Source organism: Macadamia integrifolia, unplaced genomic scaffold (genome assembly GCF_013358625.1).
Source record: "Macadamia integrifolia cultivar HAES 741 unplaced genomic scaffold, SCU_Mint_v3 scaffold264, whole genome shotgun sequence".
Taxonomy (NCBI): domain Eukaryota; kingdom Viridiplantae; phylum Streptophyta; class Magnoliopsida; order Proteales; family Proteaceae; genus Macadamia; species Macadamia integrifolia.
The window spans coordinates 204,212-231,322 of NW_024868851.1; the positions used below are offsets into that span (position 1 = coordinate 204,212).

General features: G+C 38.6%; 1 protein-coding gene across 3 annotated transcripts; it reads right to left on the reverse strand.

Moving 5' to 3' along the window:
- Window positions 1-962: 962 nt before the first annotated feature.
- Window positions 963-25,587, reverse strand: LOC122066947 (imidazole glycerol phosphate synthase hisHF, chloroplastic). Of its 3 annotated transcripts, none has more exons than XM_042630793.1 (19): window positions 25,229-25,585; window positions 25,062-25,144; window positions 24,580-24,674; window positions 22,990-23,093; window positions 22,312-22,481; window positions 22,093-22,207; window positions 21,454-21,509; window positions 21,329-21,364; window positions 21,041-21,139; window positions 8,468-8,530; window positions 8,315-8,377; window positions 8,123-8,205; window positions 7,836-7,944; window positions 7,693-7,746; window positions 4,198-4,285; window positions 3,949-3,986; window positions 2,391-2,496; window positions 1,821-1,987; window positions 963-1,332 (listed from the first exon to the last, which is right to left on the reverse strand). In XM_042630793.1, exons 1-19 carry the CDS (start codon window positions 25,383-25,385, stop codon window positions 1,273-1,275), a joined length of 1,746 nt encoding a protein of 581 aa, XP_042486727.1. In that variant the 5' UTR covers window positions 25,386-25,585; the 3' UTR covers window positions 963-1,272. The 3 variants fall into 3 exon arrangements, with proteins under 3 accessions (XP_042486727.1, XP_042486726.1, XP_042486728.1); XM_042630792.1 differs by having other exon boundaries at window positions 21,329-21,367; XM_042630794.1 differs by lacking the exon at window positions 7,693-7,746 and having other exon boundaries at window positions 21,329-21,367; window positions 25,229-25,587.
- Between the last annotated feature and the right edge of the window lie 1,524 nt (window positions 25,588-27,111).

Genomic DNA, 27,111 nt, shown 5'->3' on the forward strand with positions numbered 1-27,111 from the left:
TCTCTTTAATTCCCTTTACAACCAAATGGAGCCTAAATGTTTATATTTCATTCTATTGTCTGCATGGTCATCCTCAATCAAACAAGTTATAAAGTTATTGATATTTACAACGTTTAGCAATTTTATAGTGCATTTTCTGTCTGAGAAATAATTTTATCTAAATAAACACTAGAATAATTTTATGCTTAAACTAAACCATTAATTCAATGAAAATTTTTAGAGTTTTTTTTTTTTTTGGTAAGAAAAAATTTTAGAGATTGTGTACCATATAATTCAGGGTAATCCGTGTGGGCATTAAAAGTAAATATAGGCATTAAATGGATACTATATCATTACTAATTATGCAATACATAATTTAGTCATCTCAATTAGTATTAGGAGGTTGATTTAAAAGCATAATAATGTAAAAATAATGAAATGTGCCATTGGCTGGGCACTTCTAAAAGGAGGAGAAACAGCAGTCAAAGTTCACTTCACTTGGAGAGAATCAGAAAAGAAGTTTTCCACAAGGGAGTCTAGATAAATATAGGTTTAGTTTAGGAGACTGACAAAAATTTCCCCAAAAGCATCCATTTGCACCCACTCAAAAAACTCCCAAGAGATAGTTCACCGAGAAAAAACCGCAAGCATAATAATTTAGATTGATTATTAGATTGACTAATCAGACATTTGAAGAAGATGTATTATAGCCAACTGTTAACTGAGAATACAGTAGCATGTGTTATCACAAAAACAAATAGCCATCACATAGAGTTTTCTCCCAGCGCGTTAAACTTACCAGGATGCAGATCTGTGATCTCTTTTGCCCAGTGACCTATTCTGGGTTCTCTGGTGATGCTGCTTTAGTTTTGTTGCTTTCCAGTCCTTGATCAAAATCATCATGGCTTTCTTATTGCTGCTTATTTGGAAGCTCACAGTTTGCCGTATTTTCAAATTAAAGGATCAGGTTTAACAAAAAAAAATCCACATAATTTATGTCAACTTTTTTTAATCTCAAATCCAAACAAACTCTCAGGTGACAATCCCGGTAAAGAAGTTTAAAGACTAAAAAAATAAAAATGATCCTAACCATTCAAAAAAAATTTGTTCCCACATCTTTTTCTCAAAATTGACGCGTATTGAGCACCTTGAAAGCCCCAATCCACTTGTACAAGCGATTTTACTCTGGTCCTAATAGACATTGATCATCTAATACAAGAAAGACAGACAAGAACATAGTGGCTGAAGCAACGGAAACTGTATCTCAAGATGGTTTCACAGCAAGGTTCCCAATTACATCCTGACTTCTATCTCTACCTTTGATAAGTGCTCCTTCACAGATTGAATAGGCACCTGCAAGCCCACAACAGACATCAATCATAAACAACATTTGGCACTAAAACATAGCATTCTCATATGAAACAAAGATCATCTTTGGTCCAATTGGGTATATATACTGAGTAAAGAGATTTCAAATTGGTAGGCAAAATGACCTGGGGATAGCGGCTGACAAAATAGTTATTAGAATAATAAGAACAGATTCCTTGACCATTGTTCTAGTGATGTCAATGATTGCATTTTGATTGCATTGGTGAGAAGCATGCCAATACAGTCAAATGCACTAGATATAGGACAATACCAGAAAGGACAACCATTTAGACTGATGTTTGTGTGATGTTTCGAAGTACACAGAATAATGAGGGAGGCTGTGACAGAATAATTTCCTTTTTTTTTTCTTTTTCACTGGTGAGGTTAGGAGATGGAGGCTGGCAAGATGATGATGACAAGGATGAAAGCATTTCAGCATTAATAATGGGTAGAAATTAACTTTTCAGACATACCTCCTTCCGATGGAAAATGCCTGCAGCAAGTGCAGCGGAAGCATTTGTTTTTGTAAAAACCTCTGAGAAGTGTTCAACCGCACCAGCACCACTACTTGCTATAACAGGTATGGTCACGGCATCTGAAACGAGTTTTATTAGTTCGATATCAAACCCAGTTCCTTGACCTGCAATAGTGACAAATACAACATTTCAGCATCACGAACTAAAAAATTCTCAAAGGAATGAACAAGTGTCAATTTCTTAGCAAGATAACTACAGGGAAATATGCTTGTGCTAATCAACTAAAATTTATTTCTGTCCAGTTTCCTTTACCTCAAAAAAAAAAATCTCAAAAAAAAAGAAGACGAAGAAGAAGAAGAAAAGAAAAGGAAAAAAAAGGGAAAATCATAAGCACAAACAAGACTAGTCGGACAGCTGATTGTTAAAATTGAACTTATAGGAAACAAGAGAAGGCCCTTTACATAGTTTCCAAACAAATATGGGAAATAAGGATTTTGTAGTGAGAATGTGAGATGGACGAAATATAACTGAGACTTGAATTTAATAAGGGACTGTGAATTCATTCACCATCACAATCAATGCAATTTAGAAGAATCTCCCCAGCCCCCAGGTCTTCAACAGCTTTTGCAAGCTCATAAGCCCCAATTGGCCGTCCCTCTCGCCCACCATTTACCTGTTCAGAGAACAAAGATCAAGAAGTTAGCTCTAAAAACAATAAGATTTTAAAGGGCATACCTAGTGCACAAGGCTCCCGCCACTGTGGGGTCCAGGAAGGGTCATAATGTACTAAGCCTTACCCCCGTTTCGTGAAGAGGCTGTTTTCCAACTTGAACCCACGACCAATAGGTCGCAATGAAGCAACCTTAGCATTGCACCAAGGTCTAAGACCAATAGGTCTAGAAACAATAGATTTTGCAACCGAAAAAAGAAGTCTATTGTCACGAAGCATCAAAAAAGGCTTGTTATTGTAAATACTACTTCGGTTGGATAGGCGAATCTTATTCACCATTCCTTCCTACCACATGCCATATCTTACACTTAAATCAAGCCCTTGTGGCTTTTACCATGCTTAGACCCAAGTTACTTTTCCTTTCCCTTGCCCTTTCAGAGCCTTCAACTTCCTTGTTCTTCAGTATAGATGGCCAAACCATCTTAGTTAACATTACCCATCTCGTTACCACTGGAGGGAGCTTCCCCTAAATTCCAAATGGATCTTGGATATGTCAACAGAATTGACATAACTGTATCGATTGCCATTACACATGCTTAGTTGGTGCTTCTTTTGGTACAGCCACTGCCTGACCTCAGACCTGGCCTCCAAGAAGCAGAGAGATAAGCCAAGAGAACTGGAATTGCCCCAACAAGATCCTTTAGAGCCTTGCTCCTAAGGAAAATCAATAGGGACTTCATGGTATCTAGAAGATTTTGTGGCAGGTGGAATTTATAACTCCAACCTCCCATCAGAGATTACACAATGACTCTCTTTTTACAAGTCCCATTAAAGACAAAAAAGAATCTAGGGAATGTTTTGACAAGTATGAGATTCTCCAAGGGCTTGTTGCAGTTTTGTGCTCCGGCGACAGATAAAGTGTTCATCACAACATCCACATAAGTGACAGTAATGGGAGATAAACAATCTCATAAAAAGACGAATGGCGCTTGGATATTCTTGTAAGTGTTGATATGCATTGTTGCCTTTACATAACAGCTCGAGCTTTTGGGATAAGCGGTTGCAAGTTGGAACAGGTATCAGAGAAGGGAGGTCGAGTATTCAATCCCTGGAAAGTGCAACAGGGTTCCCTGACACTTCCTCCCCTTGGTACCATGTGATGGCGTTTCTACATGAGTGCATGTCACGTGCAGGGCCATGTGTCTACAGGCCTGCACATGCACGGGTGTTGATATACATTATTATCGCCCTTACATAACAGCTTGAGCTTCTGGGATAAGCGGTTGTTACAGTCCAAGGTGTTTCCTCTGACATTTATTACTTTTAAATGATAATAATATTAAGAGGAATAATAATAATAATAATAATAACAACAACAATGACAACAATAGTATTGACAGTAATTATTATTCTATAATAACAGAAACCCTAGCATGGGATAAAAAAAATGCTTACCGTGCACTGATACCAGACATATTCTTCTCCATTTGGACCTGAAACCAAAAGTGACAATTAAAGGCTCCTGCTGAGACTATTCATTTGAAGGGGGGAAAGGAAACTAAAAGGAAAAAGAACAATACTTTTAGTGAGATCTGAAGAGCAAGTAGAACTAGCTAGACATAGAACCAACCGTGGATGGGGAATGGACAAATCCCCCCCAGAAGCAACCAAATTAAATCCAGGAAGTAAGGTTAACAGTCTCACCTGGAATCATTACTTTTATCGCCTTGCACTCTACTTCATTTGGATCCTTGAGATACACTCTACGGGGATCTATACTTACCACCACTGCCTAAGATAACAGTACCAAATCAGTTCACCATACAGGTAATGCATCAACATAGAAATTCAGATTTTAAAACAAATTAAAGCACGACTTCATTTAGACCTATCAGCAATGATGAATAAATTCTTTAAGCACACAACACTATAAGATATTAAGAGACAAATGTCAATCTCAATAACTGAAAATTTCAATCAATAGATAACAATCAATCACCATGATGTATGACATACTACAACAACAACAACTCAACCTTACCACAGCTAAATGGGGTCGACTAAATGGATCATTCCCTTCAATCAGCTCTATTCGAGGTTATACTTGATACAAGGCCTAAGCTATGCATGAATTTTCTCCCACTTCTCCTAGGGTCATTTTAGGTCAGCCCCTGGCTCTTTCAGTTCCTTCAACCTTAATCAGATCACTCATCCGAACTGGAGCATCCAAAGGCCTCCGTTGAACATAGTCATGCCACCTCAAACGACTTTCTCGTAGCTTATCATGTATTGGAGCTACTCCCAAATCAGCTCTAATATGATCATTCTTTACTTTATCATTCCCTATTTTTTCCCAACATCCTCATCTCTGCTATACTGATTTTTCTACATAACGTTTCTTAACTTCCCAACATTCCACACCATATATCATGGCCGGTCGTATGACTGTCCAATAAAATTTTCCTTTAAGTTCTAAAGGAAGACGTCGATCACACAACACTTTCGATGCACCTCTCCACTTTATTCATCCTATTTTAATTCTCTATGAAACATCATCCTCCACATCACCTTCTTTATTTATGATTGAGCGTAGATACCGAAAATAATCACTTCGCAGAATCTGCCTCTCATCAATTTTCATCACCTTATTATATGATGTAAGACATACCAACATACTAAAGGAGAAAAAATAAAGGATCTAGAATCAAGGATCTTTTAGAATTTGGTGGTGAGGGAACCAGGAGAGTTTCCCTATAACAGCTGCTTCCTCTCTCTCTAGTTGTTGTTCAACCCCTACAGAATATCTTCCTCTGCCTGCTTGCATGCCTACCTCACCTAGAATTATGGGGCTTAAGCTTCAAATAAGAACACTAGAAAAAACATATGATCAATAATAATTAATACAGTCAATTCATTTTGATCACTCTACCTCAACCTCTTGAAACTTCCCCAGCATTTCAACAGCCTCTTGAAAACACCACCATCCAAACTGTTGACTATTGAATGCAGGCTAAACAGCATCCACAATCTGGGAGGCCCTGCCTTCATGACCTGTCAACTTTTCAAGTGTGCATCAACATCAACGCTGTACTGCACAATCCACAAAATTTCTACTAATTTCTCTTTTCACTCACCAAGATCTGAGATATTTTTCCATCTCCAAAGATACTGGTTTGTAGGTGGTTGTGAGTGATCACTAATCAACCATGTATGCTTTTCACAAAAGATAACCAGCGCAAAAATATAATTTTAAATTGTATGCTAATCCATATATTTGATAGTTTGACGATCACATTCCACACTCAAAAAACCATCACTGCACTTTGTAAATCGTTTTCCTTTCAAATTAGTTAAGAATTTTGATCATAAAAATAAATAAATAAATAAATAAGGAACGGTATTTTTTTGGTTTTTTTTTTTTTTTGGGGGGGGGGGGGGTGTGGTGTGGGGTGGTGGGGAAGAAGCTCCCAAAACCTCAAGTACAATAAAGCAGTCCCATAGCAAGGACTCGAAGACCACACCACCAAGGAATCATTGGCTAATAGATTCTGGCTACCTAGTAGTTGACCCCACTTCCAATCTTTGACTACTTCATTGCTTGATCCTAAAAAGTCAAGTAGGGGTGTCAAATCCATCTGTCCACTATGTTTACATCAGGCTGACCTAAGGTGTCCACCCATTTGGCCCAAGATCATCGGTTTTGTCGATTTATTACCATCTTGGTCTATCAGGATCAAGACCGTAACCAATAATATTGGTGGGCTGGGCTGCCTAGCCTTACTTATAGGCATCATATTCTCTACTCTCTCTCACAAGTTTCCAACGTGGAACTATTAAAAAAAAAAAAAAAAACTAATATTTTCTGTTGAGAGAGGAGAAAGGACTGACAGAATGCACTCATTTTTAGTCCCACAATGGAAATTTAAGAAGAGAAGGTAAGGTGAGTCTTTAATGAGAGGGAGAGTTGGTGGAGAGTTTTAGTTTTGGTCATTAATGGGCTAACTGGTCGGGCTATTGGTTTTGGTCCTATTTTATCATAATTGGTTGGTTTCGGTTGGGCTTATAAATTTAATCAGCCCAAACTGAGACTGAACTGAAATTTTGAAAATTTTTGTATGTCCAAAACTAGACCAACAAAACAAATGACAATCAATTTCAGTTAACATGGGGGGTTTGGTATGAGCTATCAGGTTGGCCCAAGTTTTGACACCCTTACAGTATACTTTTAAAACACATAATTATAGCTCTAGCAAATTAATCAGTTCACAACCAGTATTTTATAGTTTTTTAATCCAGAATGGACCGGAGGTCCAACCAGATTAACCTGGAACTGTGCTATTTTCAGTTTGATCTGGACATAGAACTGTCAAAATACAGAAACCGGGATCGAACGTTTTCATAAAACCATCCTGTTCTAGAAAGCCAGCCAGGACAGTTCACCAGTTTTAATGCATAATTTTGATATTTTCCTTCTTCTTGGATTTTGTTTAATGAAGATTGCTATCCTGTTTTTCTAGATCATACCCAGATCTTCTTGCCTTTTGATCCAGCCGAATTACCAGTAATTTGGGGGAACATAATGGAAAAAGCGATACCGGAGATTATACTTCTTTGTTCTTGCACCCTTCATTTCCTGGCCCTTGGTTTTAATTGGAACAGTATATAAAGCATAAGCTTCAGGGGTGTGTTTCCTGATCTCTGGTTTGAGTTGTATGCTCTTGCATCTGGGCTTCTGATTTTATGATAAAAAGTGGTTTTTTTTTTTTAAACTCTGGTTTGACCGGTCAGAACCGGATCCAGGCCCCATTTGGGTGTTATGCCTAGTGTGGTTTTAAAACTATGGTAATAAACTAATAAATAAACTCAAGCACAAGGTTTTTTTTTCTGAAGTTTTCATCTGCGAAGAAAGTTATCAATTGGACTAGTACCAAGATGATATTTGAGACACTTCTTTATTAATAAGACACCAATATGAGATTTCAAATCTGCCCAGATGAGAAGGATCAGCTAAAAGATATGGGAGACTGGGACTGACTCTAACATGACCCAAATATGAATCAACCTGGATCCAGTCACTTTGAGTATCAACATATGTCACAGAAGTAGCACAATCCATGACCAGTTACAGCCATCAAATTGCATGCTCAAAAAGCTGTGTACAAAAGTGTAGTTTCAAAATAACTGGATAATCTCATATACCTGATTTCCATACACTCTAGAAATCTGTTCTAAGCTGGTCTTCCCAGTCTTTACCTTAAAAATCATTTTCAAAAATATCAGAAGAACGCAGGGGGGAAAATAAGTAGTAAAAGAAAAAATATAATGAAAAGTTGAGAGCATACTCCAGTTTTTAAATATGCTTCTGCAGCATAAACTGCATCACTTCCAATGGAAACCTTGTCTGCGCCCGACCTAAAATATTCTGAAGCAACTTCCAAACTAGAATAATGCCTGAGGATGGACATACATGTGAAAAATTTTCACTCACCAAAGTAAGAGACAATTTTCATTTGATTTTATAACACTAACATGCGAAGGTATTCATAAAAAAGATCATAAAAAGCAAAATGAAATATAAAAACCAAATAGTCAAACGTTAAGTGGTTCAATTTAAGCACCAAAAGGTTACCTCCCATTCCCATCTGTGAAATCTCGTATACCACCACCTACGGTTAAAGGCACAAAAACATTTTCTGATGCGTTGCGTAGCACCTATAATGCATGTCAAGCCCCCAATGTTTAGAGGTACAGATGAAACAAGATGTTAAAAACATGGAATAAGAAAAATAAGAAACAGCTGTACAAAAATTAATTTGGTCACCTGCAACATCGGCAAATCACCTAGAGGGAAGTCACGAAAGCCAGTTATATTCAGAAAACTAATCTGCACCAGCAATGAAATGCTTAAAGCATTACACCTTCAAAATCCAATCACAAAGCCATAAGGGAATAGCAAATAAATGAGGGCGCAAACCTCATCAGCCCCATCTTTATAATATTGTCCAGCAAGCTCCACGGGCTTGCCAAGGTTCCTCACCTTTAGATTAAAGTGGCTGTATCAGTTAAAGAGAACATGCAATGATACTACAATGATAAAAATAAATCACAAACAAATCAAATCAGAACTCTTTAACTTTGTAAACTATACAATGAAAATAATGTTAACAATTTAATGCAAAATCTGACCACATTTGTTCTCTAACAAACGAGTAATATGGTTCAGAATCACCTATGCATAGATTTCAGAAACCAGCAAAACAACCAGATCGCAGACTAAGGAAAAATTCCAGATTCAAGGAGACAACCAATAAAACAGAATCAGAAACTCAGACGCAACTGCAACTCTTGTCGAAGGCTTTATTTTAATGACAGAATCAGGTATCAAAAGCTTAGGGTTAATCCAATGGTTGGAATCTGAGATCTGAAGAATCCAACATTAAATAGGAATTCCAAACGCAAAATTTCAGAACCAGAGCATGGAGAAACCTAATATCTTATCAAGCACAACACAGAAAATGCTCAAGAACCGGTCGAGGGTCATGTCAGCATAAGGGAATAACTCCATATGAAGACAGTAGACGGCCAGGACTCAGGAGTTGCTGATTTCGGAACCACAAAACACTCAATCATAGAACGACATCTGCTCTGCGACTATCGTATCCAGTCGATGGTTATGTCGGCATCAACTTCTCGTTTGTTCAGCTTGCCCAGAAAGACTTCCAACTCACTCTGAGCTGCGTTGCTCGAGAAGGACAGTCTCCTAACCTATTTTGACCTAGCTCCCCGACTTTTCTTTTGTAATGAAGTTTATAAGGCCTCCCTCGCAATTCTTCGAAAAGATGATGTGCAGAAACTAATCAGCAATTAATAGACACTACAATTAACTCAATAACTAAGTATCAAAAGAAGAAAGCATATGCAGGGATTAATGATCTGACCTATAATCTGAAGAAGATAGAAGAGAGAAGAGGAATATGATTAAAGGAATCACTACCTATGGCCTGGACTGGAATCACCACCAGTCAGTCTGTTGAATCAATATAACAGAAGTCTACTACATCACCACAGTAAGTATTCTGAATCACTACGAAACAAATAAAGGCTGCCAATTCTCAATTTCTCATCACTCCAAAAGGATGTATATGGCTATTGCCCCTTACAAACTTATATAGAAGACTCAAAAATGGATTCAAACTCAAAAAAGGAAAGGCCTAAACCAATTCTACACCGCTAAGGTAACTTAATCTAACAACAACAGCCTAGCGCAGTTGGTGAGGTCGTGGTGTGACAAGCCCACACTCGCCAGGAGTTTGAGTCTCCTAGCTGTTACCTTCCCCCTCCCCCCCCCCTCTTCTATGGTGTACCCATCTTATAAAAAATAAAATAGACTAGGAAACTAAAATAATAAAAGAAAGAGATTGAAATAAGGCTAGACTCTTAGAGATCATTCAATCCTAACTAAAAGACTTAATAACAAATAAAGAAAGAAATAACACTCTACCTAGGCTAACTAATAAAGTAAATCTCATATTCAGAATTAAGATCCCAAATATGGGGTTATAAAAGAGACTCATTACATCAATAAACTAGAAAATAAAAAGCTCAAGGCTCATAGAACCCCACCATGGGCCAAAATAAAGTATTTTGAGGCCCAATTAGACAATCTTAACTGCATCAGTCAGTTCAAATAGAGGTCAACAATTAAAAGATAATTTGCAACTTAAAATTTATATCAGTTGGATTTGTTTCTAGACAAAATTCAGAGTGGATCAGCAATTAAATGATAATTTGCAATTTACAAGTTACATCAGTTAGATATTTTACCAGACAATGGGTGTGACAAAAACAAAAAACCTCACCGATATTGATGGGAGCTGGTTTTAAATGAACAAGTGAGGTATTACGCATAGGTACGAAATATTCAAATATCCATTTGACAAAGGTTTCACACTAAGCAGGATTCAAACTCATCTTACCCACGATAGTAAAGTAAAAAATAACAAAAGGGAATAGATTAGAAAGGTCTCATTATTGTAAGATTATAATCTGAAGTAGCCAACAATTGTACACATGATGATATAAGTGTTTCAAACCAAACAATGTCAACATACAATGGAACTGCCCAAAAGATTGGTCACTTATTCCATGAGAAATATGAAGAAATTTGGGCAGAGACATGTTTTATTTCAGATAGATATAAAATAAGTGAGTAAGGTTGTTTCAGATTTAGATTCTTTCTAAAATACATCGGCAATAGAACCCTTCACTTGGAAATTCTCAAAACAAATAAACCAGTCCTAACTCATTGATAGAAAAGTTCCAGCCAGAAGACAAAACCCCACTTGGTGAAAACTGTTGAATAGGTTTATGCATCTAGAGAAAATTGAAGGCCATAGGATTCATGAACTGAAGAGTGATGAGTAGGGCTATCCCATGAAAGTAGGCTTGAGGATTGGCAAAAAAAGAAACTGTGTCAGCACTATGAAGAAGGGTTATTCACTTGCAAATTGAAATGAGTTTCTAATGGGGTGCAGGGCGTGCATATACTACATAGGACGAACCATGATTGTTATTTAAGTGAGGAACCTTCGAGATTGGACATGGAGATGGGATTCATTTAGGATCCATGATTTGCATCCTATTTTATATAGGTTTGCTTCCTCCAAATGGCCTGACAGGGAGTAATTATTTCAAAAGAAAAGGTGGGAAGTACATTGGTGCCCAATTCTCAGGAGAGACCACAGAAAATAAATTGGAGAAATTTAGGGGTGTCAAACCCTAAACCGAACCAGTCAAACTGAAAGAAAAGGCTCAAACCAAACTGAAACAATTCGTTATTGTCCAGCTTCTGCTGGGGTATTAATGAACCGGCTGGAAACCGGACCGACTGAACACCACACAAAAAATGGAAAACCGGACCAACATCAATGTGAAACCAATATAAAAGCTATAAGAAACCAATACCAACCCAAATACCATAAAAAATATGTTTTTGTATATATATATATGGTAAACCGAACCCAAACCGGACTGAACCCGATATCAAACCAATAGCAACCCTATAAGAGAAAACGGAAATAAACTGAATCCAAACTGGACCACAACCGAACCTTCCCTTATTGGTTTGGTTTTGGATTCACCCATTCTCACGCTGAAAACAATTCAGCCTGACCGAAATCGGACAGAACCGATCAATTGACACCCCTAGAGGAATGTTTTCCTCTTTTTTGGAGGTTAGAGAACCCTAAGTTGTGGATCAAGAAGATAATAAAACTAGATTTTATTAGTTTGATCTTTGGATGACACTCTTTTCAACAAAAGCGTGAATGAGGGTGTTCTACGATCACTTGGTTTGTTTCTCGAGCTCAGGTACGGGTGACTCAATCACATGTGCTCGACTTAATAGGCAGCCGCAGAACTGCTAAATCCCTCGTGAGACTCCAGTTCTAGTCAACCTCCTCCAAAGCCTTCATCGCCGCTGCATTGGCTACTCGCCCTAGCAAGGGAAAAAATTTGAACTTAATTCACACCAATGAAGCCCATCCTTTCCAAAGCAAAGTCATTATCTAAAATAGGACTTTGGGCAAGGATTTTTACCATCAAGCTTACTCAAAATCTCCTCAGCCATTATGAATAGACTAAGCAAAGAAGCCCTTTCTTGGAGCCCTACGATTTAGAGAACCTACAAAGAGCAACCCAGTGCACGAGGTCCCACTAATGCAGGATCTGGGAGGCAACCTAAGTAGAGAATCAACAGTTGCAGAGACTTCTTTTAATCAAATCACTCCACGGGTTAGTTAAACCAGACTTATCTAGCTCATTGAAGATCAGTTTCCATTTTATTCTACCATATGCCTTTTCCATATTGAGCTTCAACATCAAATAGTTTAGATTTCAAACCCAGTCAAGAGCCACTTTCGCCAAACCAAAATTCTCCAAGATATTCCTATGTCTGGGTATAGCACCTTTCTCATCCAAGATCAATTTAGGGAGAATCAAGCTCAGCCTATTACCTGTAATTTCCAAATGATTTTGTTACATCAAATTACATAAACTATTAAGCCAGAACTCAGATAGCTCACTAAGCCTTTCGTAATCATCTAATCACTTCCCTTGAAAATTTCCCAAACAGCATCATACACATCTTGTTTAATCCTAGCAACTAGCAAAAAAAAAAAATGAACTGAATAACCATACACATACTAGAGACCGTCATCTTCACCTTTTCATCTCTAGGGTTCCCAAGGAACCAAAAGATGCTTTTGTAGCATGACCGGAAGATACATATTAATAGCACGAAAATCTCAAAGACGATCCATTTAGCTTTCAATCATCAGGGACATCATAAGAAAAGAAATATTTGTAGATTAAGACGGATCCTAATGCAGGAGTAGATTCAAAGGCTTAATCCCGCAAGCATAACCCCAATTAATACCACTGTAAGAGACCTTAGAACAGCAACCTCAAAGAACACTCACAAGAGTAGATTAACCCACAAGGCAAACAAGTAATTCAACACCCAAAAAACCAGAAAATATCAAAAAACAGAGGAGAGAGAAAAACACCTGTGCAGGGTCCCAGAGAGGGACCTGCAGCTGGCTGGTCTGGGCTCAGATGGAGCTGATCATTTGGTCGATTGTAGGCCCAGGTGTGAGGAATAAAACCCCCAAATATTAACAGATTCTGACGGCTGGTTGCAGAGTTATAGAAGTACTTGATTTCTGTCCTAGGAGAGAGAAAATCAAGAATTGCAGAAAACCAGAAGTGAACAGCTGCCAATGGCCTTCCAACAGAGATCGAGTGGCCCCCTTGGAGAGCTGAATCAGTCCTTAGAAGGTCTTGCAGATCAGACCTCTGAATTGGCCAGGAGAGGAGATCCAGTGATTCCAATTTTAGGTCTGAATCTTGAAATCGATCCTTGCTGTAATAGAACACAGACACCAGAAATCTGATTGCAGAAATTAAGAAAAAAATTAAGAGAATGTGGGGAAGGAGTAGCTGTCTCGGCCAGGGCTTCTCACCCACAGCTATCTCAGTTGTTTTAACATAATGACTGCAATTTTCTTTATTCAAATCTGAAAATTAGGTTTACATAAGCTCCTCTATATATAGAGAGGGCAGGACCTTCCTAATTACAGTCATACTAAGACTAGGAATAAAACCTATGTGGAAAATAGAGTCCTAAGACAATTTGGACTGCACATAGACATACTTAAATCGATAGGCCCCATGGGCCACTATTTAAATAAAAAAAAACTACTAAATACCCCCTAGCCGATGGGCCTGATGGCCCTTATTTATACTTAATAACTTAGCTACTCAAGTGGACTAAGTAGGGGTTCGGCTCGCCTTCTTGGCTGGACCCTTCTTCCTCTCATATCTCCTTCCATAATGTGCATCTACATTAGCTCCCCATTTCTTAGAATCATTCAACTCCGATGAATGGGTAAGGGACATGTAGTGCTCATAGAGTTCCGTGTTAAGGCGTTGAAAATCATCGGCATGGATCCAAGTACAATCCTCTCGTGGGCGACCTTTCCATTTGACGAGGAAGGAGTAGTACCCTTTGCCCCCATAAACTGTGGTGAATTTGTTGTCGAGAACATCTTCAATGACATCATCCTGGGGGTTTGCAAATTGAGGAAGCTTTAGGGTGTGTTCAGTGTCACTTTCCTCAGAATGGTGTCCCAAGTATATCGTCAGATCAGCTACATTGAAGACATTGTTGATCTTCAGAGTACGAGGTAGCTCTAGCATGTAAGCATTAGTGCCAATGCGCTTCAAGACCTTATAGGGACCTCTGTTCCGAGGATGGAGCTTGTGCCTGTACTAGGAGAAAACCTCTTAGGTGGAATTTGAACCATTACCATATCACTAGGCTGAAATTCCACGTAGCGGAGAGCCGGCAATGACAATTAGCAATAGCTTGGTATCCGTCATTGCTAACAGCAATGCGACGACGAACATCAGTGTGTACCCCTGTGATGTGTCGAAGGAACTCATCCGCTTTCACACTAATACGGGTCTGGGGTGGCAAAGGTACCAAGTCAACCGGTCGTTGAGGCTGCAGTCCAAGAACAATCTTAAATGGCGTATGACCTATGGTGCGGTTGACAGAGCTGTTATAGGCAAATTCAGCAATGTCCAGTATAGATGGCCAAGTCTTTTCACAGTCACGGACTAGACATCGAAGTAAGTTGCCAAGACTTCTATTCACCACTTCGGTCTGTCCATCTGTTTGAGGATGGAATGCAGTGGAGAACTTGAGTTTAGTATTTGTTTTCAGCCATAGGGTCTTCCAGAAGTAGCTCATGAACTTGACATCCCTATCTGAAACAATTGTCTGTGGTAGACCATGTATGCGCACTATCTCTTTGAAAAAGAGTTTGGCCAAGTGACTTGCATCAAGAGTCTTCTACGGGATAAAGTGTGCCATCTTGGAGAAATGATCCACTACCACAATAAATGGAATCATACTTTTCCCGTGTAGGTGGTAAGCCTAGGACAAAGTCCATGCTTATGTCTTGCCAAGGTGCGTGTGGAACAGGCAGCAGTGTGTATAACCCTGTATTCTTCTTCTCTCCTTTAGCAAGTAGACAAGGGCGGCGTCTCTGTATCACATATTGTACATCCTTTAAGAGTTGAGGCCAAAAGTATTAAGTCTTTCATCATGGAGTATGTTTTGTCCTTGCCAAAGTGTCCACCCATTCCTCCTCCATGTAGCTCTCGAATCAAGTGATGTCTCAAGCGAGTGCCTTTGAAAACATACCCATCATGTATAGCAAATTTGTCATCCCGTCCTCCCCCTTGGAGCTTGTTGAATAATTCTGAAAAATCAGCATCATTAATGTACTCCTCTTTGATGTGTTCTACTCCTACACTTTGTACTGTGAAGGTATTCATCATCATCACCTTTCGACTAAGTGCATCAGCCACTTGATTCTCTTTTCCAGCTTTGTACTTGAGAGCAAAAATATATCCTTGCAAGTATGATATCCATTTGGTGTGCCAATCGCTAATGGTCTTTTGTGAGTGCAAGTATTTGAGTGCTTCATGATCCGAATAGAATACGAACTCTTTGCCAATTAAGTAATGCCTCCAATGCTTGAGAATTTGAACAACAGCATAGAGTTCTAAGTCATAAGTGGAGTATCTTCTTTTTGCATCATCCAACTTTTCACTGTAGAAGACAATCGGATGGCCCTCTTGCATAAACACTCCTCCTATCCCAACATGGGATGCATCAGTAGCTACTTCAAACATAAGATCAAAATTGGGTAGTCTAAGCACTGGTGCTTTGTCATCTTTTGTTTGATGAAGTTGAAAGCTTTAGTGGCTGCCGGAGTCCATTGAAATGGAACTTTTTCCCCTTTTGTGCATTCTGTAATTAGGGCTACAACGGCGCTGAAATTCCACATGAATCGTCAGTAAAATGAGGCAATACCATGAAAGCTACGAACCTCGATCAAGGTCTTTGGAATAGGCCAATCAACGACACTTTTTATCTTCTCCAGATCAGCTTCTATGCCTTGTGAAGACACAATAAAGCCAAGGAAGATGACCTTGGGCAGCATAAAGAAACACTTCTTCAAGTTGATGTACAACTTTTCTACCTGTAGTACACTCATGACACCTCTCAGATGCTCCAAGTGTTCATTTTGTGCTTTGTTATATATTAGTATGTCATCAAAGTATACTACGAGAAATTTGCCGATGGAGGGTCCTAATACATGTGTCATCACCCACATGAAAGTGCTAGGTGCATTAGTGAAACCAAAAGGCATAACCTTCCACTCATACAGGCCTTCTTTTGTTTTAAAGGTTGTTTTCCATTCATCCCCTGGACGGATTCGAATTTGATGGTAACCACTCCGTCGATCAATCTTTGAAAATATAGAGGCTCCTATCAACATATCAAGCATATCATCCAAACGAGCAATAGGAAATCTGTACTTTACCATGATTTTGTTAATAGCACGGCTGTCAATGCACATACGCCATGATCCGTCTTTCTTTGGTGTCAATAGGGCTGGTACTGCACATGGACTCATGCTCTCAACCAAGAACCCATTTTTTAATAAGTCATCCACTTGTCTCTTGAGCTCAGCATGCTCTGTAGGACTGAGACGATAAGTGGGCAGATTAGGGAGTACCGACCCAGGCACAAGGTCAATGGCATGCTGAATATCCCTCATCAGTGGTAGTTTATCAGGCAATTCCTCTGGCACCAAATCTAAAAAATCAGCAAGTAATTGTTTGATCTGTGGAGGATGTTTTACCTCTATCACCGGTTCAATAGCCTTGGTAACAAGAGCTATGATTAGGCCGGTTTCTTCACTAATGGTCAGGAATTCTCTATGGGGCAGCACGCATAGCTTGTTGTCCAAAGTGTTCTTGCTGAAATTTTCTTTCTATGGTTACTTCTTTTGCTCAGTGGTTATTTTGGAAGAGGTCTTAGTAACATTCTATAAAACATGTTGTCTCCTTAGTTGGGTAGCCCTTAACTTGTCTTTTACCTGAGGTATGTTGAGTGGATTTATAATGAATGGCTTGCCTTTGTGATCAAAGATGCATTGGTTCTTAGTACCTCCCACTGGCACATTGTTGTCATATAACCAAGGCCTTCCAAGTAGTGCATCGGTGAGGACCATGGGGATGACATCACACCATGCACTTTCTTCATAATCTGAAACCTTCAATGGGATAGAACACCGTTGAGTTACAACTATAGTGTTGTTGTCTAGAAGGGGTACCTTGTATGGTTGTGGATGGGATTCAGTCTTAAGCTTTTCGTCAATGACAAAGGCCTAAGATACCACATTCACACAACTTCCATTGTCCACAATCACTTAAGCTTTGTGAGGTCCACTAGACATCAAGGTGTAGAAGATATTGTTCCTCCTCCAGTCATCACCCTTAGTTTCAGCCACTAGGACTCTTGCAACCACATTAACATAAGCATAAGGATCATCATTCTCTGGTGCAAACTCATCTTCCAGTTCATCCTCCTCACCTTCAATTGCAACATTAACAGTCCAATCGTCATCCTGAGGTTTGTGGATTTGTAAATCCGGGTTGGATTCGATGGCACTGATGAAGGAGTTGGATCGTCCCGCTTAAGGCAGAATTTTGCCGTGTCCAGTTTTTCCACAACTGTAGCATGTCACAGATCCACTCTCCCTCACCATTGGAGCCTTCCCCTTGATGTGGATCCGGGTTCCAAAAGTCGGAATCGAATCGCTTAGGGCCCACTTAAACACTCAATAAAACAAAGGCAACACCCAATAACAATTGTATTGAAATAAAGCTTCAACTAAATGGCAGAATTGTAATTAAACTGAAGTTTCCAATGAAGGTGGCAGTTTTGTAAATAAATAGAACTTTTGAAGGGAGTGGCAGACTTGTAATTAGATGGAACTAAAGGCCAAGCTACAATATGCCAGTAAAAGGGTAATTTAGGAACCAGGGAGAAAATAGGACAAGAGATAATAAAGAAATAAAATTGAGGGTAGTATGGTCAAACCAGGGTTTTAAAAGACCTAAACAGCAGCCCACGATTTTCAGTCTTCTTCTCCTTGTCGTGAGAACCAGAAACCAGTGGAACTTGAAGAATCAAGCTTCAGAAAACAGAAATCAAGCCTCAACAGTTATGAAATTTCAGATTTAATGTCGACCAAGCCTGCTGGATCAATCCCAACCAGTACAGTTCAAAGATTCAAGCATATACTTGGAATATAAAGTCTGAATCTTGGAACCAGCGATAGTTGCAGGTATGGTCTGCAATTGACTTCAACTCTTGTGATTACTGGGTTCTTTGGAGAGCAGTGGACAAGGGTATGGATCGCAGGCAGGAGCTTCTCCTTTGGCCAGAACTAGAATGCAAATAGAACTCTGTCGGAGGAGTTCCGGCAAACCCTCTTTTGTTTTCTGAAATCACCCCGGCAGAGAAGAGGAACAAAGCCCAGTGATGAGGTCGTGAACAGAGAATAGAGGGTAAGAAAGAGAAAACCAGCTAGAAGGAGAAGATAAGAAGGGAAAAAGAAAATAAGAGGAGAGAAAAATCAGAAACAAGAGAGATGGGGGTCACGGCAGTCCATATTCAGCCAAGCAAAACATTCAATTTTTTTCAAAAAACTTCAATTTTGTCTCTTACTAGTGAATTACATGGCTTATAAAAGAAAACTCAAAGTATCAAAATGGTAACTAATTTAAAATGGAAACTAATATAAAATTAGAAGCTAACTAATACAAAAAGAAATTGTTTCTAAATCCAAAGAGAATCAAATCAAAAGATTTTTTTTCTTCCTATGTCCATCGTGCAACTGCATCACCCCTTATCTTGTGTATCTTGTGGAGCTCGGGTAGGGAATCCCGTTGGTTTGGTTGGTACATATGGTTTTTTGTTGTCAATTGGCTAGTTATACCTTCTGGAGGTTGTTTTGATCAGATCCTCTGCTTCTAGTGATTTGCCAAAACAAGTACTTAAGGAGGATATCTCGATCACACCAAGCTTCTCACGAATATCAAACCTTAACCCTAGTTTGAAACGGGATATGAGCAGTTCTTCATCTTCTTTATGGGCACCTGTTCGTGAAAGCAGTTCATTAAAACGATCAATGTAATCTCCTATAGTCATAGTACCTTTCCTGAGAGTATTCAGCATGTCGTAGAGTCGACGTCGGTAGGTGGGTGGTAAGAATCTATCGTTGAGGATAAATTTCAAGTCTTCCCAATTGTGAGGCATCTGACGACTGCAGATCAGCCAATCCTCTTCATTCCTCCACCAGTCCTTAGCTCCACCAGTGAGCTTAGTGACAACTAGTTGGACTTTCCTTTCTTCAGGCATGCAGTACCACCGAGAGTAGTCATCAAAGGAAGTTACTCAGTCCTGGTAGTAGAGGGGATCGTGTCTCCCATTGTACTCTTTCAATTCTAACTTGACCTTGAATGTATCATTAGGTTGATAAAGCTGATTGTCATACTCATCATCCTCCTCATTCCGAGCTGGGACATTCCTTCTAGGTTGCATAGTGACTCTTCTGGGAACATTACCAATATAATTAACAGTAGGTTGAATATTAATTTGAGCAACAGTTGGTTGGGTGTTAGAATCAACAGCAGTACTCTCTTTTAGGTCAGCCAACTGTCGGTCATATCCATCCATCCTCGTAAACAAGGCTTGGATTGCTTTCATCACATCTTGAATGGTGGGTTGGGGTTCTTCTGTCTGAGCCATAGCTCTGATACCACTTAATGCAGGAGTAGATTCAAAGGCTTAATCCCGCAAGCATAAGCCCATACCACTGTAAGAGACCTTAGAACAGCAACCTCAAAGAACACTCACAAGAGTAGATTAACCCACAAGGCAAACAAGTAATTCAACACCCAAAAAACCAGAAAAGATTAAAAAACAGAGGAGAGAGAAAAACACCTGCGCAGGGTCCAAGAGAGGGACCTGCGGCTGGCTGGTCTGGGCTCAGATGGAGCTGATCTTTTGGTCAATTGTAGGCCCAGGTGTGAGGAATAAAACCCCCAAATATTAACAGATTCTGATGGCTGGTTGCAGAGTAATGGAAGTTCTTGATTTCTGACCTAGGAGAGAGAAAATCAAGAATTGCAGAAAACCAGAAGTGAACAGCTGCCAATGGCCTTCCAACAGAGATTGAGTGGCCCCCTTGGAGAGCTGAATCAGTCCTTAGAAGGTCTTGCAGATCAGACCTGAATTGGCCAGGAAAGGAGATCGAGTGGTTCCAATTTTAGGTCTGAATCTTGAAATCGATCCTAGCTGTAACAGAACACAGAAAACAGAAATCTGATTGCAGAAATTAAGAAAAAAATTAAGAGAATGTGGGGGAGTGGCTGTCTCGGCCAGGGCTTCTCACCCACAACTATCTCAGTTATTTTAACATAATGACTGCAATTTTCTTTATTCAAATCTGAAAATTAGGTTTACATAAGCTCCTCTATATATAGAGAGGGCAGGACCTTCTTAATTACAGTCATACTAAGACTAGGAATAAAACCTATGTGGAAAATAGAGTCCTAAGACAATTTGGACTGGACATAAACATACTTAAATCGATAGGCCCCATGGGCCTCTATTTAAATTAAAAAAACAACTAATAAATACCCCCTAGCCGATGGGCCCAATGGGCCCTTATTTATACTTAATAACTTAGCCACTCAAGTGGACTAAGTAGGGGTTCGGCTGTCCTTCTTGGCTGGACCCTTCTTCCTCTCATATCTCCTTCCATAATGTGCATCTACATCAGATCCTTTCCAAAATTTAATATGATATAAGCTGCCTTTTGACCATTTGATTATCCTAATAATTCAAGACTGGGTAAAAATGGGATAAGAGTAGTGGAGGTTATGTTGTAAAAGACTTCTAAATTTTCGGTCCAGCACTGGAGGAGCATTGTGAGCTCATCGTATACTCCTTGTACACTAATTAATATCTAATCATTAGTATAAGCTAATGAAACAAATAAAAAATTATATGGAAATCCAGAATCAAAGATATAAAACGAAATACTCCTCGTCCTACCTCATTCTCCTTTGTATGCTCTCTTACATCATACTGGTCTCCTTTGGTAACAACAAGATCTCCTTTGTCATTTGTCCTCACATCGAGGCATGCAATTACCTGATCTTAGATTAAGAGTAGTTACAGAATCACATTCTGAAGGAAAAAATCTAATATGGTGATTTAAAAGAAAAGGCATAAGCTAAGCAATAATCATTTCAACAAGTCATAGAAGACTAATGACATAAAATATTCCGTTGGAAGAAAAGGAAGAAAGGAATCGCATAATTCAGGTCCAAGACATCTTACTCTCTTTGCAAGTTTTGAAGCTTTCCTTTCAGCTGGCTGCTGTATTATGGGTGAAGCTCTCAGATGTCAGGCAATCCAACAGAGTAATAGTTAAATATATTATACACATATAGTTTTGAAGCTACCTCAGTCACATCAGACTTTGAATACAAGAACCTTCTCAATATGGAAAGACCAACATCTGAAAAATTAATATCCCTTGCACATAAGTATGAACCCTAACTACAATAAATGATGGTAATAGGAAGACTGACATAATACAATTGGAAAATGATTTAGATAATGGATAATATGAGTTGCAACCAGAAACACTTGATAACAGGTTGTGTAATGCAAAATCAAAAGGCCAACTAGAGCTGTAGGCAGAAGGAGTATGAGGAGAACAATAAGCTAGAGGCTATAGTTAGTTAGATTCATTCTAACATGATATAAGAATTTCTAAAGCGGACTAAACTTTGATCACTCACCAGGGATTACAGTATCAGTTTAGAGGAGAGAATTACTTTTAAAAGAAGCATAGTTCATGCATATAGAAACCTAAGGATAATGCACATGAAATTGGTCCATACTTGTATGCCAATTTGACTGTTCTAACATTTTATTATTAACAATTTACACAAGAGCTGACCTTCCATAGCAAGTTGACAACTTAAAGTAATGACTAATGTTCAAAACATAAGTAAATAATTTTTTTTTTTTTTTTTTTGGGAGGGGGGCAGAAACTGCTGACTACCAAGAACTATTAAGAAGAAACAATATCTTACTTCCACTCTTTTCCGGGTGAAACTGTACAGCATGCACATTTCCCTTCCTAATAGAAGCAATGAAATTATCTCCATAATCGCATGTTGATGAGATCCAGTCGTTGTTAGCATTTGACTACAAAAAAAAAAAAAAATGCATAGACTAACAGATTAGAAACCTAAATGTGAGTAAATACTGCATAATGATAAGCACTGAGAACAAGACAAGGAGACTGATACAGGCATTGCACGGTATGAGTGAACAAAATAGACATGACAGCCTCCAATATCATCCAAAATGCCGGAGTCTTTTGTAATTTGAACAGCATTCCACCCAATGTGAGGTACTCTGAAACCACTAGATGAGTCAAAACGTCCCACCACACCAGGTATCAAGCCAAGACCTTTTACTGAGAAGAGTGTAATGCAACTGTCAATTTAATACTGGATAAAATAAGAAACCAGAAAATAGGACTCACAATTTTCACTTCTACATCAAAACACTAGGACCCCAATGAGTAGTGGCTCCAAGATTTCTGGATTGGGTAGTATTTGAGAGTACAATACTAAAAATGTAGGAAAGTACTTGAATACATGTAAGTAACCAAACCAGAAGGGGTGGGTAACCTCCACTTTCTTTGAACCAATATGCATATGATGACTTACCATAAAAGCATGCCAACGACATTATTAAAAAATAAAACCTTATATGATGCAATGAAAAGAGGTCAATTGAAAGTATTTGCCATCAAGTAACCAAACAAAGGAAAAAAGAGATACTACATCCCCATATTGTTTCCTTGACAAGAAACTGTACAACTGTTTATTAATGATTTCAACACATGCGAAGAAAGTTCTCAAGGGAACAACTAGAAGAAAAAAAGACAAAAATGGGAAAAACATGAATCCAACAATAACCTGGTCCATTCTCTTCACTAGACTCAAAAAGTAACTGAAGTCCAAGACAAATCCCTAAAAAGGGTCGATCATTTTCTATATAAGTACAGAGTGCTTCAGCCATCCTGCAAAACATAGATTCCAGAATAAAATTAAAAGTCTAATAATTAATGTGATAAGTGGCAATACTAATACACTGAATCCAATTATTGAATGTAACTGAGAGGATGCACTCCAATGTTTCTTTACCACTATATATTTATTCTATACATAATTATTCTAGCAGACAATGAATCAAAATTACCATATAATAGATAGCCATTCAATTAGGCAGTGGCAAGGTTAATGATTTGCAATCCAAACCAAACAATTATGCTGACTTATACACAACCCAGCTATTCAATTTAGTCAAAGAAGGAAATCACATGAAGCAACGTTTCAAGCAAAGTCAATGCACCAACAATTTTCAGCATAATATAACTTATGCTTCAGAAACCAATAAATTTATTTTCTATCATCATCATTGTTGTTGTTTGCATCTGATCCTAATCCCAACCATTGACAGCCAGTTGCACCAATAATATTCTATTGGCCATAGATTTTGTGTTACCGTGAGTGTCACATGAATCAAATATTTCTGCACTTCTCAGTCCATATCATTTTCAAACTAATTGTTCTTGAAGAGAATTCTTGCATGAAACACTCCTGGTCCCAACAGAGCTCCTTGTTCTTTAAGGAAAAAAACACCAAGGGGTTGTCTAGATTCCCAAAATAAGTATTCACTTTAGTTCTATCACTCTCTCTAACCTCTGGATGTTGATGGCTCTTTCCTCATAAGGCTAAAAATCCTGTATAGCACCCACAAAATGAACTTTTGAAAATCAACAAATTTTCATACCTCTTCGTACTTAATGTGTTCAAAATTGCAAAGTCAAAGGATAAAGGATCACACTCCCCATATTTTTCTCACCCCCCACCTCCAAAGCCAATGCTTGTTATGCATCCTCACATATATCTGTCCATAACTCTTTGCATACTCTCAACTACAAAAATGTTATACATTTACCTTATTACTACTTGAAAACAATTAGATAGGACTAATGATCATCATATTTCCCTTGATTTGCTTCCTCCTTTTGTCCCACTACATGCAACTAGAGTTACAGATCTAGGACATTCTCTAATGTTTCCGAAATCACCAGCATTGTTGTTTCCAGACAACTTAATTAGATTGAACTTGTAAAGTTTGCAGATTGTTAATCCATGGAAGTGAACAATGATCAATGCAAACTCAGGATAAGAAATCTAATTTTACGAAATCAACATTCATAAGTGGTTTTAGTTTCTATACTTCTTCTTCACCACCACAAAAGGACACCCCGATCTGATTACTTATCTCTCGAACTTTACTAAGAACCCACTCTGAGCCTGGAGGCTTCTTAATTTTTTCACACAATACTGGCTCCTAAAAATCATCATTTCCCAAGATGTTGCTTGGGCTTTCTCCAGTGTGCTAGTATAATGCTCTGGCCCATCCTCATCATCATGATTTACAAAAAGGAACATGAAGAAAAACGCTTCTTAAACTAAAGTAGAAGAGAGAGTTCTTACCCGGTCTGGTTCAGCACGTCCATTGCTGCAGCGAAGGCCCCAACACCAGGAAAAATAAGCCGATTTGCATTGAGAATGTCTTCAGGAGTTTGCACCTATCAAAAGAAAAGAACATGGAACTTATATACGAGTGAATTTGATCTAAAATCTCCCTTCTAGCTCATCTAAATCATGTAATTCTATCACAGATAGCCATCACGTGACTACAAAACTATGCATTTCCTATATAAGACACTATACAAAGGCAATCACTATCAACTATTCTACTACTTCCAATTGATTCTTCTTTGGGAGGCCCTATTTTATGACTGAATCAGTACCTAGCAGTAAACCGTGTCAATTGGTCATCCAGACTCTTAGTTAGAACTCATTGTGTAGTGACCAAATACAAGTAGCTATCTCACACCCAACAGAAGTTGATTCCCAAGTCTTGATTGGAAACTAACTAGATATGCAGATGAAGAATAAGAAGTAATGCTCACATCCTTGATGTCGTAACCGAGAAATCGAATTGCATTCCTGACGCTTCGAACATTGCCGGCACCGTAGTCCAACAGAGTAACCACTGCAAACAAAGAATGTTAAGTTAGCGAGAGAGCTAACCAGAAAAAGAGAAGCAAAACCAGTTAAGGAGACATTAGATTATCACCGGAGCTTCCGTCGTTGGCGGCAGCGCGGACCGAAAAGTTCCTTGTTTTGAATTTGAGATTTTTTCGGTAAATGTTCTCATTGCGGCTGAGGAGAAGAGCAGAGGAAGATGATCGAAAGGGTTGAACTTTCGCAGAAACAAATGGCGCCGCCTCCATTAGCCAAATTCAAAACCACTGGACTGCTAAGTTTCGTTTCTCACTGTCTGCCAAAAGCTTTTTGCAGAAGGCTCCCTCCGTTTTATGACAAATTGGGAAATGGGATACACCTTGCAAGTTCACGAAATTAACGGTCAAACTTCAAAGCTTTTCCCAAGTTCCAATCGCAGGGTTTAGTTTTTTGATAAAATCTCAGGGCTCAGGAAAACTTTGTCCAAAGAGGAAAAACCCTTTTACACTGATGTCAAAGGTTTAAGATACCGAAATCGGCCTTGGATCGGACTGGATCGGGCAGAATATTCCTGGTTTTCATTTACAGAACAATTTTTTACCATTTTACTTTTCGTCTGTATCAATCCACTGATACAGTATCAACCCACTGATACAGTATCAACCAAGAATCGACATTGGTGTCAATGTCCAATATTCTAATCCAACTGATTCCTCAAACCATGCAGCATATGATGAGATTGTTCTAAACATTAGATAGAGAGGACACGGTCTTGTCGTCCTGATTAGTCATGTTATACTCAAATTCAATCAAAATACCTGATATATATTCATGAATTCTTACAGTATTGTGGTCACTGTAACGCTCTCTTTTATAGTCCTAGATTTTTCAAAGTCTTATTTTTTGTCACTTGCCAAACTTTATTGAGATTTAAATTTGATAAGTGAACAAGGCATCTTGAGATCTATTAATCCACAAATTTAGGTTCGTTTGATCCACAAGATAAATATTTTTTTCTTTTTTGGTGGAAACACAGGACAAATATTTGAGTTGTATTAAATGGGTTCCATACGCCAAGGTTTTAAAACTTAAGATCCATCTTAATATCAGTCTCAATCCGGATAGGTATTAGTATGTAATAGATTCACCCTTGTTAAAAAAAAAAATGATTGTTTGAACCCCTTAACCCTTACACCTTACTAGTGGATCAATCTTAGATTGGGATCGATATTCACCAATACTAATCTGATTCATTCAATCCTGATCGATCTGAGCCAATTTTTAAAACTATGCTCAAACACATACCATACTGAAGAAAATTCACCCAAAAACTTGTTAAAAAACCTTGAGAGATACTTCTTTCCTAAGCCTAAATATCTACCACGTGACAATCAATTTACATCCATATTTTGTGTACAAAATACTTGTCAAATTCAATTTCAATCAGAGTTGACCATGTGGTAATATAAACTATGTTGATTCATTAGCATTTTAGAACAAGGGAAGTTGTTCTCAGTCCGGAAACAATTTTCTCCCTCCAATCTTTCCCAAAACAAAGAGCAGAAATGTGAAAATTTCAGAGAGAAAGAGACTTGTGGTTCGCTGGCCCCATTAATTTGACATGCGGCCAATAGCTATTCAATTATTGGATTTGCAGAACCATCCTTGATCCTTCTATTTGCAAATTAGGGTGTTGTCTATGAACGCTTCCCTAGATTCACTATCGATTCTAAAATCTAAACAGAGAATCTGATAAGCATATGGGGGCAGGAATTGGACTCCCTCAAGTCCCAACCCTATAAATGAAAGAACACAACCCGCATGCTGCTGCCCCCATGTTGAAGAGCATACGTCCCCCCATTGGCCCCCGTAATGGCGTGCATCTGCATTGAAGACTGCCCTATTGCAGGTACATTCCACCATTCCAAATTGCCTAGACCAGGCTCAAGGAACTAATATAGCTCAACAATAAAGATTAAATGAGAATGGCCCTTT

Bases quoted from the DNA above. Each gene is read 5' to 3' on its own strand.
- LOC122066947 (XM_042630792.1), bottom strand. From the start codon at position 25,385: ATGGAGGCGGCGCCATTTGTTTCTGCGAAAGTTCAACCCTTTCGATCA. The intron at 25,145-25,228 runs GTGATAATCTAA...CTTTGTTTGCAG, and splicing joins CGCCAACGACGGAAGCTCCG to TGGTTACTCTGTTGGACTAC. The intron at 22,208-22,311 runs GTATCAGTCTCC...TTTTTTTTGTAG, and splicing joins ACTCATACCGTGCAATGCCT to TCAAATGCTAACAACGACTG.